The 12316-nt window shown below is 41.4% G+C and overlaps 1 protein-coding gene across 3 annotated transcripts in view; it reads right to left on the reverse strand.

Moving 5' to 3' along the window:
* Nucleotides 1–12316, reverse strand: part of ABCC5 (ATP binding cassette subfamily C member 5) — a 207397-nt gene that overhangs the window by 53338 nt on the left and 141743 nt on the right. For all 3 annotated transcript variants that reach the window (XM_073626551.1, XM_073626552.1, XM_073626553.1), the window contains 6 exons: nucleotides 10944–11046; nucleotides 6811–6995; nucleotides 2749–2895; nucleotides 2534–2663; nucleotides 601–754; nucleotides 300–428 (listed from right to left, as the gene is read on the reverse strand). In XM_073626551.1, coding sequence (XP_073482652.1) covers nucleotides 300–428; nucleotides 601–754; nucleotides 2534–2663; nucleotides 2749–2895; nucleotides 6811–6995; nucleotides 10944–11046 — 848 coding nt within the window. The remainder of the gene's footprint in view (nucleotides 1–299; nucleotides 429–600; nucleotides 755–2533; nucleotides 2664–2748; nucleotides 2896–6810; nucleotides 6996–10943; nucleotides 11047–12316) is intronic.

The following is a 12316-nucleotide window of genomic DNA, read 5'->3' on the forward strand; positions in this document are numbered from 1 at the left end:
AATTAGATATAAGCAAGGTGCACAAAAGACAAACGATCCTTTCAAAACCCAGACTTCTACCACTGCATTTATTACAAAACTTCAGGACAAAACTAAAAAATGATTTACATCATTGAACGCTAGGTAAGATTTTTTATTGCATAGCAACATTGATTGAGCTTAAACCAAGGTAAGTATGCATATCTCATACCTGAGAGATCGCTGTGGAAGCATGCAAATCACTCCAATCAGCACTAAAGCACCACAGGACTCTGAGAAAAAAAAATATCAAGACCCACTTGGAAATACTGTGTGCTTACCTTTGCAGAAACTCATGACCTTTATTATAAGCATGGATTGTAGAATGTCCTTGAATACTAGATGTAATATGTGATAAGAATGGACTTTGTGTGATGTTATCCAGTCGCTTTAACTCACGGATAAAAACCCTGCAAAGATGAAATAATCAACTGTGTTTAGTAAATGCACTTTCCTTTAATCAATTCAATTAATAAAATTACCATTTACAGACTTCTAATCTTATTTTTTCTTTGGATTGGGCAGCTTACTAAATCAATTTTCAGAATTACACAATGTACACATTTGCAGGGAAACACTTACCTAGAAACAACATGCAATATGGTGAAGAGGACAACTAGAGGTCCAACAGCTACTAGAAACCACGGGAAGACAAAGGAAATCACTCCCAGGCAAAAGAACACTAGTATAACGTTTTGAACAAACATTTCAGCTTGAAAGGGAAGCCGGACATCAACTGCATATTAAAAGGAAAACAAGACAACACAATCAACACGTCTTCATCTCTTCTCAAAATACAGCAGTAAACGAACGATGTTGGGTAAAATATATCAGCCGATAAACAATGGTGGAAAATCAACTGGAATAAGGGTATACAATTAGCACATACTGTATATCCTTCAATATCTTAAGATGCTACAAAAGGAGATTTTTTTGTACTAATGGCAGAAGTATTATAAAGGCTCAGCCTGATTTTTTTTTTTTGCCATCAATGGATCTGGAATGCCCAGCTCTAGTATAGGTAAATTTGCCCCGGGGGGGGGGGGGGGGGGGGTAGTGTGATACCCCCATTTAAAAATGTTTAGACACGAGCAGTAGGCTGGTACTAAGCAAGAGGAAGAGGACAAACTTCTCCTTTTATAAGGTTAATAGTGTGTTTTTGTCTTGCATATGCCTTAGCACATACTATATATTAAACACAATAGTAAATACAATATAACATTTGCTTTAAGAACAACATTGGCTTTCAAGTACTGCACATACCAAGTTTGTATCCAATTAGTCATATGCATTTGGTTGATGCATCCAAAAATCATTGCTTTTACACCCTGTTGACCAGATGCATGTCCGGAACCGCTGGTGTACAGTGCAAATACACCAATATTACAGTGTTAAACGGCATACAGCTGTTTTAGGCTTTTGGGCCATCATCGGTGTAGCATATGGAAACCACAGCTTCTATAGAGACTTAAAGGGGTTGTAAACCCTAGTGTTTTTTCACCTTAATGCATCCTATGCATTAAGGTGAAAAAACTTCTGTCACTCAGCAGCCCCCCAGTTTTACTAACCTGAGCCCGTTCGTTCTCCCGCCGGAGACGCGCTCTACCTCTCTGGCCGGGGTTCTCGGCTCTTGATTGGATAGAATGATAGCAGTGCAGCCACTGGCTCCCGCTGCTGTCAATCAAATCCAATGACGTGGGCGCTGGGGCAGAGTCCGGCATTCTGTGTTTATTGAAGCAAATGCTGCACTCGGGAGCACACACGCATAGTAACCCCCTGGGAGAGCGCTTCTCCTAGGGGGTTCCCAGATGCCAGGAGGAGCAGCGTGCGACACCGGGGGACCCCAGAAGACGAAGTTTGGGGCCACTCTGTGCAAAACGAACTGCACAGGAGGTATGATGATATCTTTGTTATGAAAAAAAAAAAAAACACGAGGATTTAGTAATACTTTAATGAGGCTGTACATACACATACATACTATACAGGTTATGGTGAGAAGGGACTAAAGCAATCGAAAAGTACTTACTCTAATCAGTGCATAGCAGAGTAAAAGCCTTAATAAAGGATAAGTTAATCTTTACAACACGTTACACCCGTATTTAGGATGTAGCATGTTCCAGCACATCCATCCGACACGCTCTACCCGATTTCAGGTGCAATGCTTTGCAAGCATTTAGGGTGGCCACCCCTGTATATTCAGTGTATGATGCTCGTTGCTTAGGGGAAGACTACTATCATAATTCCTGGTCTGACAGCCTTCTTGACCACCAGTTTAAGTAACGGCAACTGTTCCAAAAAGCTGCTTCTTTTCAGTGGTACAGCTGCCCCTGGTGCAATCAAGTACAAACCAGTGGTACACTGCTAGTGGTGCAATGATGATAGAGAACTTGCCAATACTCTGGGGTAGGAAGGAAAGAGCACTAGCTGAAATGGAAGGAGGGGGGTAGGGAAACCATTTTTTCTAAGATGGAGTTTAGCTAGTGTGCAGATAATCAACAGCTGTGTTGATTCTTACCTTCATCCATGTCCTTAGAAAATCTGTTCAAAATACGCCCTGTTGGAGTAGTATCAAAGAATTTCATTGGACTCCGGAGAATACGCCGGAAAAGCTCATCATGGAGCTTAGATGAAGCTCGTAGTGTACCCTGAAAGGCAGCAAAGCACAAAAATAAAAATCCTCATCAGCCAAGGTCAGCTAACTCAAACTCCGAGAAATAAATAGCCCAATACCTTGACAAAGACAACTCCACGTATAGCCTTTAAGATAAGCATTATGACCATAGACAATGCGTATATGCCAGTATAGTATAGTACATGGGGGTTGTCCTTCATACTGTTACTGACAACAGTTTCATTGTGCACCACCACAGATGTATTCTAAGGAAAAAAGAAAGATATTTTAAACACATACTGTAAACTAGTGCGCTGCAAGCTAATGACTGTCCTGCTTAATTTACTAAACACCAGACATTGCAAGTTTTTTTCTGTCAGGAACACTGTCAGAAATGGTTTATCCTTTTTTTAGTCATTAGAATGAAAAGTCATCTGATTTAAAGTGGTTGCAAAGCCACTTGTAATGTTACTAAACCCACTCTATTAGGTAGCAATAAGTGCCCCACTGTATGCTATTTAAAAAAAAAAAAAAGCCGATATCGGCCGTATTTCAGGGCTCCTCCCGGCACTCATGTGACCGGCCATCTCTCTCCTCTCCCTGTCTGACAGCTGCAGTGGGAGGGACCGAAAACTCCAGCTGACGTCAGCCGGAAGGAGAGCTGCAGCTGACGGAGGCACGTAAACTCACCACGGTGTCAGGGTTCAGCAACCATGATAAACCGTGGTAAGTTTACAGGGGGGAGGGCAGAAGCAGGCAGGATCAGCCAGGTATTACAGATAATACAGGGGGCCAAATTACACAGTCCTGTGCTGTTATGCGTGCCTTAAAGGAACAGGATCCAATGTTTTTTTTGTTACAAACACTTTAACTTAGATTGGTAGGATGAGCTATTTTAACTCTGTCCTTTATCTCATAAGGCCTTATTCACACAGGAATACCTATTCGTACACCTATGCGAAGGGCCGTGTCTGTTTGCAGAGGATGCACAGGTATTCCATATATTTGCATGCAGGGAGTCTCATTTATGTTTATTGAGACACAGCAGATACATGGACACAGCCATCGGTTCCAATTTGACAGATGCGTGGATGCATATCTCTGAACATACACTGTCTGTGTTCGGAGATATGCACCTGCATGGCTGTCTAATTGTGCAGCTGCTGCATCCCAATAGACAAGAATCGGACTGCCTCCACACGCATGTTAGGAACACCCATGCATCCACCTTTCACACAGGTGTACGGGATAGGTATACCCATGTGAATGACGCCTTATAGTATTTTAAGAAAAACATTCATTGGACAGTGGTTACTGTGGTAGGAGTGAGTAATTTTGTTGCATGAAAGAGCCATTAAAATTAACTTTTTTTTTGGTCTGTTAGGGATACTATTTAAAGCTTTTTTTAATAGTTGTTCATTAAAGCGGTTGTAAACCTCGGACATACAATTTGAGCAAAGCCCATATTTCTTTAGTGTTTACTTCTCTCCAAAGCACTAAGTATCATTTCTTCCTGCTGTATAGTTCCACTGTTATCTGCATGAGTTACTTCTGACAAGTTTTCCTGACACGGAGAGCTAAAAAGGTGACAGGGGAGGGATCTCAAGTACACAGCTTGTGATTGACAGCCACAGCTCTGTTCCTGTGTGAAGGGGAGTGTGTCCCTTTCCTTCAATCAGCTCTCAGAGCTCTAGTGCAGTGTGTATATGCAGCTCCTCGCCCCCTGCTTTGTGAGTCTGTGAAAAATCTTTTTAATTTCTAAGTTTTACAAGGATGTACAGGACAAATGGCTGCAAATAAACAGGCTCAACTTATGTAAGAGGACTTCTGTAGGAGGATCTGTTTATCACCTTAGGCTAGTCATTTCACTGGGTACAGGTAAATGTTTACAACCATTTTAAAGCCAAACTCAGAGGAAATTTGATTATAACGATTGCAGTAAGGCTTTAACCCCCAGCTCCGCCCTGCTTGTTCTATATTGTATTTGATGACAGAGTGCCTAAGATTGGCAGAGCAGTAAACAGAATGGCTTCAGGGTAATGGTCGCACAGAGGCATAATTGTGGAGGAGGAGGAGTTGTGCGTTTTAATGGTTCCCTAGACAAAAACAGGTATTTAAACCTTGCAGTGCAGGGCGAGCCCCACAGCACAGTTACTTTTGGATATTAAAGTGGAATTCCAGGCTTTTCCCAACTATGCTTAAACCTGCTCCCACTTATACTTGCCTATCCTGGAGGGTGCTCCCATCTGGTCACGTGATCAGCTCAGGGGTGAGGAGGGACAGCAGACAATGGATGCCCAATAGCAAGTCTATAGGCGACATCACTGCCCAGGCATTTTTAGCCATTTTTCTGTGATCTCTCCTCTCCCTTGAATTTGGTCGATGGGGAGATCATGTGACCTTCATAATAGGCAAGTATAAGCATTTTCCATTAAAAGGGTAGTTTGAATAAGAGAAGGGGGTGGGAGCAGGTTTAAGCAAAAACTTGTCCAGCCTGCTGGAAAAAAAAAAATTCCAGCAAGATTACTTTAGCAAACTGCAAACACACATTAAGACGTTTCTATTAGGCACGTCCCCACGTGTGATGCACGTCACCACATGCATGCCCTGTCTGGAGCACTCCTTTGATTGCTTTTCGGTACTCCCTGCAAACTTTTGAGACTTTATATCAAGATTATTAATGTTAATGATTGCCTGTGTTACTCTCTCCTTTAGAATAATTAACAAGCTCCCGAGGAAGCAATCACTTGCAAAACATATAGAGCTTTTTTTGCATACTATAACCCAATACAGGGATATACTCCTGTATTGTTATGCCTTTGACTTACATGACCTATATTGGAGAAATCTAGCTAGTTTCTTGCACTCTATTTGCAACATTTTTATGATTTTTTTTGTCTTATGTGTTTAATAAAGTTTATATATATTTTTTTTATAATTGGTGCCTGAAAAAGTCCATCTTTGTTGCTTTGCGTGTGCAAAGGTGGCAGTGTCTCTTTAAGCCTTTTAATTGATAGAAACCTTACGTATAACTTAAAGTGGTTGTAAAATCAAAAGTTTTTTTTATCTTAATGCATTCTAGGCATCAAGATAAAAAACATTCAGTGTGCAGCAGCCTCCCTCAGCCCCCCCAATACTTACCTGAGCCCATCTCGATCCAGCGATGTTACAAAACAGTCTCCGCTGCCCGGGACACTCCTTCCTGATTGGCTGAGACAGCAGCGTGGCACCATTGGCTCCCGGTTTTGTCAAAGTGAGTGAGCCAATGAGGGGAGAGAGGGGGTGGGGCAGAACTGCAGCCTTGTGTCTGAATGGACACACAGAGCAGCGGCTCGGCTACCCCATAGCAAGCGGCTTGCTGTGAGGGAACTCGGCAGGAGGGAGGGGCCAGGAGCACCGGCAAGGGACCCGAGAAGGGGAGGATCTGGGCTGCTCTGTGCAAAACTATTGCACAGAGATGGTAAGTATAACAAGTTTGTTATTTTTTAATTTTATTAAAAAGAGACTTTAGTATCACTTTAAAATTAGGAAAAAATAATCTTTTTTAGTGCAGTAAATATGTACTAAAAATTGTTAGGTTAGGAGTTTTTTAATTTTAAAAACTTTAAAGTAAATGTTTATTTATGCTGCCATTATCTCATGAGAGGCAGCTAAAGCCATGTTGAACCCGATTCAAAGTGGGGAGACAAGAATGTTAGATGGTAGATATTACTACTAAATAGAGGGGAGATTCCATCTGCTCTACAGACTCGCCTTGGACATTGTGGTGTAATGTGTATAAGAATTTAGAATAAGGCTTCATGTACACTGCTGCTGGTAAATGGACGTTTAGGAGCAGTTGGTCGTTTTTTTCAGCTGCCCCTGAAGTCTCCTCTGTGTTATCTTATCAGTACATGTACACAGGGTCGTTTATAGTCATTTCTAGGTGGTTGAGTTTAGCCGCCTTTCGTTTACAGGCGTTTTTAATGGAGATTTTTTTTTTTTTTTTTTAAATGTAATTTTTAAAAACGCTCCTAAAACACAAGCGCAGCATGTAAACAAGGAAAAACTGACGTTTGTAAACGTCGTATGCTATCTGTCACGTTAAATTGTTCAGGGGAGGTTGTAAAAAGACCCAAGTACATTAAGCCTAAGAGATTGAGCTGGTTTGATTCAAAGTTGTTGAAAGTAAGAACACTTACCCCGCTGCCCTGATTAATCCAGTAGCTTAACCACCAGTTGCTAAATGCTGTGCTTCCTACATTGAGCACAAACAGAGCCATGATGATCAAAAAGGCAAATGGACCTCCAGCTGCCTGTATGTAAGTGCCATAAACAGACCAAGGTACTGATCCTTTGCCCTTCACCTCCATCTGCATAAGCTGACCTGTGGAAAATAGAATACACCATGATTTAAAAATGAGTTGTTGGCTTTCTTACAGACAAAACTCAAATTGACAGACGTGGCCATCACGGTTACAGGAAAAACTAATAATCTGAATCCCTGCATCCAAGACTGGTATCACATATGCACCAAATGCAGTAGCAGCCATCAGCTTGTGATCCATTTGTTAAGCAGGCTGTGGGCTTGAAAGTGATGCAGTGGCTCCCCAGCTGCCAATCTCACACAGTAGGTGGCTGCATTTAAAAAAAAATAAAAAGATTGCCATAACCCATGTTGCCCTGCACACATGTGCAGATGCACACCCAGGGAGTGCGCTAGAGCTGCACAATTCTGGATAAAATGAGGATCACGATTTTTTTTTTTTCATAGAATAAAGATCACGATTCTCGGCGTAACATCTTTCACATAATACAAAAACTTGGGCTAACTTTACTGTTAAGTTTTTCTTAATTCATTGAAGTGTATTTTTTCCCAAAAAATTGCATATGAAAAATTGCTGCGCAAATACAGTGTGACATAAAATATTGCAACAACCGCCATTTTATTCTCTAGGGCAGGGGTAGGCAACCTCGGCCCTCCAGCTGTGGTGAAACTACAAATCCCATCATGCCTCTGCCTCTAGGAGTCATGCCTGTGATTGTCAGGGTCTTGCAATGTCTCATGGGACTTGTAGTTTCAAAACAGCTGGAGGGCCGAGGTTGCCTACCCCTGCTCTAGGGTCTCTGCTAAAACAAATATATATATATATACCTCTATCTATATCTATATATATCTATATCTATATCTATATAAATAATGTTTGAGGGTTCTAAGTAATTTTCTAGCAAAAAATACTGATTTTAACTTGTAAGCAACAAGTGTCTGAAAAAGGCTTAGACTTTAAAGGAGAAGTGTGGGAATGCAAAAATAGGTAGTACATGCTACCCTCATCTGCATTGCATTTCTTACTTTCCTCAGCCTTTTAGTTTTTGCAGAATAGTCTTTAGAAGATCCCAGAATCAGCCTCTAATGGTTCTTTCTCAGTTCAAAAGTTTCCAGGGGGTGGAAAACATCTCCACAATCCAGCCCCTCCTTCACTCCTTCCCTCTGGAGGACATGTGGGTGTGTTTGGTGAAGAGGTGCACACCCAGGCTGCAATCTAGAACGAGCACGCTCTTCATATGCCTCTGTTTCCATGGCAGTGTGACCCAAGCTAAAACCGGGAAGCAGAGACTGTGTTACAGTGAAATCCTCACCTTTCTCTGGCTGTTATCTGCAAGCTCTCCTCTCTCCTGGGCTTTGATGTTCCTTCCTGTGTCCTCTGAATTCCCTCCCCCTTTGTCCCCTCACTCAAAGTCTGTATCAGCGTCTTCTCCAGCCGACTGGGAGGAGAGTCACTTCTCATGTCCAGAAATGAACACAGGTAAGTTCTCTACATGTAGCACTGTGTTATATCAGAAGAGGAGACATGATAAGGAGCGTAGTGACCTGTGCCCTGTGTCTGTTCTCTGGAATGCACACAGTGCCATGTGTAGAGAGCATACCTGTGTACAATACATAGGAGAGGAGACTGACACCTCCCCCACATCTAAAGTGACCCCCGATAAGACCCCAGAGTCTCCTTTATTGTACATACAAATGATCCCTCTGTCGCTGTATGGCATGTGATGGCTCCATTTACAATGAAGGGAACATTATTGCTATAGGGGTACTAGGTAATACACCAATTATGGGGGAGTAAAGCTCTGTCCATGTCTGAGGAGCTCTGGGCTTCAGTATGAAAATACAAGTAGATGTGAATGGAAGGTTTCATTGTCTCATATAAAAATCCAGATAGTCAATAAAAGGATTCATTCACAATGTTAGTTCTGATTTCATTTTACTATACCAGTAACGCATAGAATGCCTGTGTGCTGTCACATTCATATGTGTATTCTGTTTTACAAATATATTGTTTTCACTCTGGTAGATAGTAATATGTAGAGGACATTTACATACACAGCACTATCAGTGACTTCTCCTATCTTAGTCACTGACTGAAGTGCTCCTATCTCTGCCGACTCTTCTGACCACTGAAACATGCTGCGGAGGAGAAGGGAGGGGGAACAGCTACGCTCTGTGAAGTCTGGGAGTGAGCAGAGAGAGGACATCAATCAAGCAAAATGACAGGAAAGTGGGTGGATCCAGACTAAAGAGCCAGACCATTGTCGTTATTACACTGTATGAAAGTCTGTAGCCCCTCCCACAGGTATTTGGCTCGATTTTAACAGAATGGGGGCACTTCTGAGAGGGCTGGAGAAATTTTTAGATATCAGCAGCTCACATGATGTAAGCAAAAAAAGGAAACCCATACTTCTCTTTTAAGTGGTTAAACTGACGTCCCACCACCTGTAAAAGCAATCAAGTGGTTAAACAGCTGCTAAGATGGCTTGTACAACATAGGGAATCGCTGGCTGAAAAAGATATCTGGATAATGCCTGTTGCTGCAGGCATCATTCAAATATCTCCACTCAAAGTCCATGATGTCCACCCGGGGGAAGTGGTTAAAGCGTTACCTATTGAGATTTTTGGAGTGCGTTTTGTTTATTTGGAATATCACCGGCGCACGCGATTTTTAACCACTTAAAGAGGAGTTCCAGTGAAAAAAAAAAAAAATTAAAAGTCAGCAGCTACAAATACTGCAGCTGCTGACTTTTAATTGGACACTTACCCGTCCCTGGGTCCAGCGATGCGGGGGATCGAAGCCCCGCTCGTCTCCCCCTCCGTTCAGCAGCGCCGGCATTGCAACTGTGGGCGCCGGGCTGTGGCTTCACAGCCTGGCACCCACTGCGCATGTGCGAGCGGCGCCGAGTGCCGTGATTGGCCGCTCAGTCACCTGTAATGGGTCCCAGATGATTGACAGGAGGGAGGGAGCAGAGCTGAGCCCTTCCTGTGCTGAGGGGGAAGTGATGTCACCAGCCCAGGCACTGGAAGAGGCAGACTACGAGGGACCCCTTAGCAACAGGCATTTAGAGGTGAGTAAAAAAAAAAAAAAAAATATACAAATTTTTTTTGTATTTTTTTTTAGGATTTTTCATGTAGTTTTTTTTTGGGTGGAACCCCACTTTAAGGACCAGGCCTATTTTTTACACTTGGTGTTAACAAGTTAAAATCATTTTTTGATAGAAAATTACTTAGAACCCCCAAACATTATATATTTTTTCCACACACCCTAGAGAATAAAATGGCGGTAATTGCAATATGTTATGTCACACCGTAAGACAAGAGTAAAGTTAACCCAATTCTTTTTTTATATTTCGAAAGATAATGTTACGCCGAGTAAATTGATACCCAGCATGTCACAAACTTTGGCAGTTAAAAATCTTGGTGATATTTAAAAAAATTTGCAGGTCACCAGTTTTGAGTTACAGAGGAGGTCTAGTGCTAGAATTATTGCTCTCCCTCTAACGATCCTGGCGATACCTCACATGCGTGGTTTGAATACTGTTTACATATGCGGGCGCAACTTACGTATGCGTTCGCTTCTGGGCACGAGCCCGGCAGGACGCTTTAAATTGTTTTTCTTATTTATTTTACTTTTTATTTCTACACTGACCATTTAAGCATTTTTCTTTGGGTCACTTTTTTCCCAAAGATAGTTTTAGACAAATGTAAATGTTGTGTTGCTAATAATGATAGAAGTCCATATACAATGAGGCCGATTTACTGAAGGAGTTGAAAATCTTCACTCAAAAATTGTTGAAATATTTCCTTCAATTACCCAACTATGCGAAAAGCAAATTCCTGTTTACTTTCATTACCCAATCTTGTGCAGAGGCTTTTCGTGGAATTGGATAACTGAAGTGGAAAATTACACAATTTTTTGTGGGAAGATTCTCAGTTACTATAGTAAATCAGCCTTAGTATACTTGATAAGAAATCTATAGATGGTTAGCAAAATAGTGCTTATACCTTCGTCTTTCTTTACAACCTTTTCTTTCTTCACAGACCCGGATTTGTTGCCTTTGTCCAAAGGTTTCTTCAATGAAGTGCTCACATTCTTTTTTAGACTCACCTACAAGAAAGAAAGTATTTCAATGGATTTGGATACCTCCAACCAGGTAACTATAGCGAACGTCTGCTTTAACCACTTAGCAACCACCCTATATCTCTTAGATTGTAAGCTCTAAGGAGCAGGGCCCTCTGATTCCTACTGTATCAAATTGTATTGTATTTGTACTGTTTACCCTCAAGTTGTAAAGCGCTACATAAACTGTTGGCGCTATATAAATACTGTATAATATAATAATAATATAGCAGTAAAACTGCTACAAGGCAGCAGCTGTGCGCAGAATCACGTATATATATATACATGTTATCCTGTACTTCCGGTTAGGGGACGCAAATGCACGCCACTGCTGGTTCACTCCCGCTGTAATTACACACAGCAGGAGCCGATGGCAGGTACTGCGGACTTGATATTCGCCGGCACCCGCTGATCGTCACAACTAGGATCTGCCAATGTAAACAAGGCAGATCGCCGTTCTGACAGGGGGGGAGGCAAGAATTCTGTGTCTTTGCGAAGCAGGGACTAGAATCCATGTCTTCCCCTAGTAAAAGAACCTCCCACAGTTTAGTAGTAACACTGGCTAGGCACACAGTTACTCCATTCCCAGCCAGTGTCAGTGCATATTTTTTTTTAGTACTGATCGTGGTATTAGTGTCACTGGTTCCCAAAAAGTGCCAGTTAGTGTCAAAATGTTCACCGCAATATCGCAATCCTGCTATAAGTCGCTGATCGCCACCATTACTAGTAAAAAAATAACGCTATAATCTTTGCGCAAACCAATTAATATAAACTTATTGGGATTTTTTTTTTATATCAAAAACATGCAGCAGAATACTACCTAAATTGATGAAGAAATTTTATTTTATTTTCAGTTCTTAGATTGAATATGTTTTATAGCAGAAAAAAAAAAAACTTTTTTTTTTTTTTCAAAATAGTATTTTTTTTTTGTTTATAGCGCAAAAAATAAAAATGCAGAGGTGATCAATGGGGTTGTGGGGGAAAAAGGACATACATCTTATTTGGGTACAGTGTCACACGACTGCACAATTGTCAGTTAAAGTAATGCAGTGCCGTACGCAAAAAATGGTCTGGTCATGAGGGGGAGTACATTTTCCGGTCAAGTGGTTAATACAATAATTTCTGTTTATTACAGCAAAAGATTCTGAGGTTCCCAAATGACTGCCAAGCACAAAAAGAATTGCCTCATATAAAGTGAAATAAATAAAAAAATAAACACAGGATAAAAACCTGACAGAATAAAAAGATGACAAAGCAG

Source organism: Aquarana catesbeiana, linkage group LG04 (genome assembly GCF_042186555.1).
Source record: "Aquarana catesbeiana isolate 2022-GZ linkage group LG04, ASM4218655v1, whole genome shotgun sequence".
NCBI classification, from domain to species: Eukaryota; Metazoa; Chordata; class Amphibia; order Anura; family Ranidae; genus Aquarana; species Aquarana catesbeiana.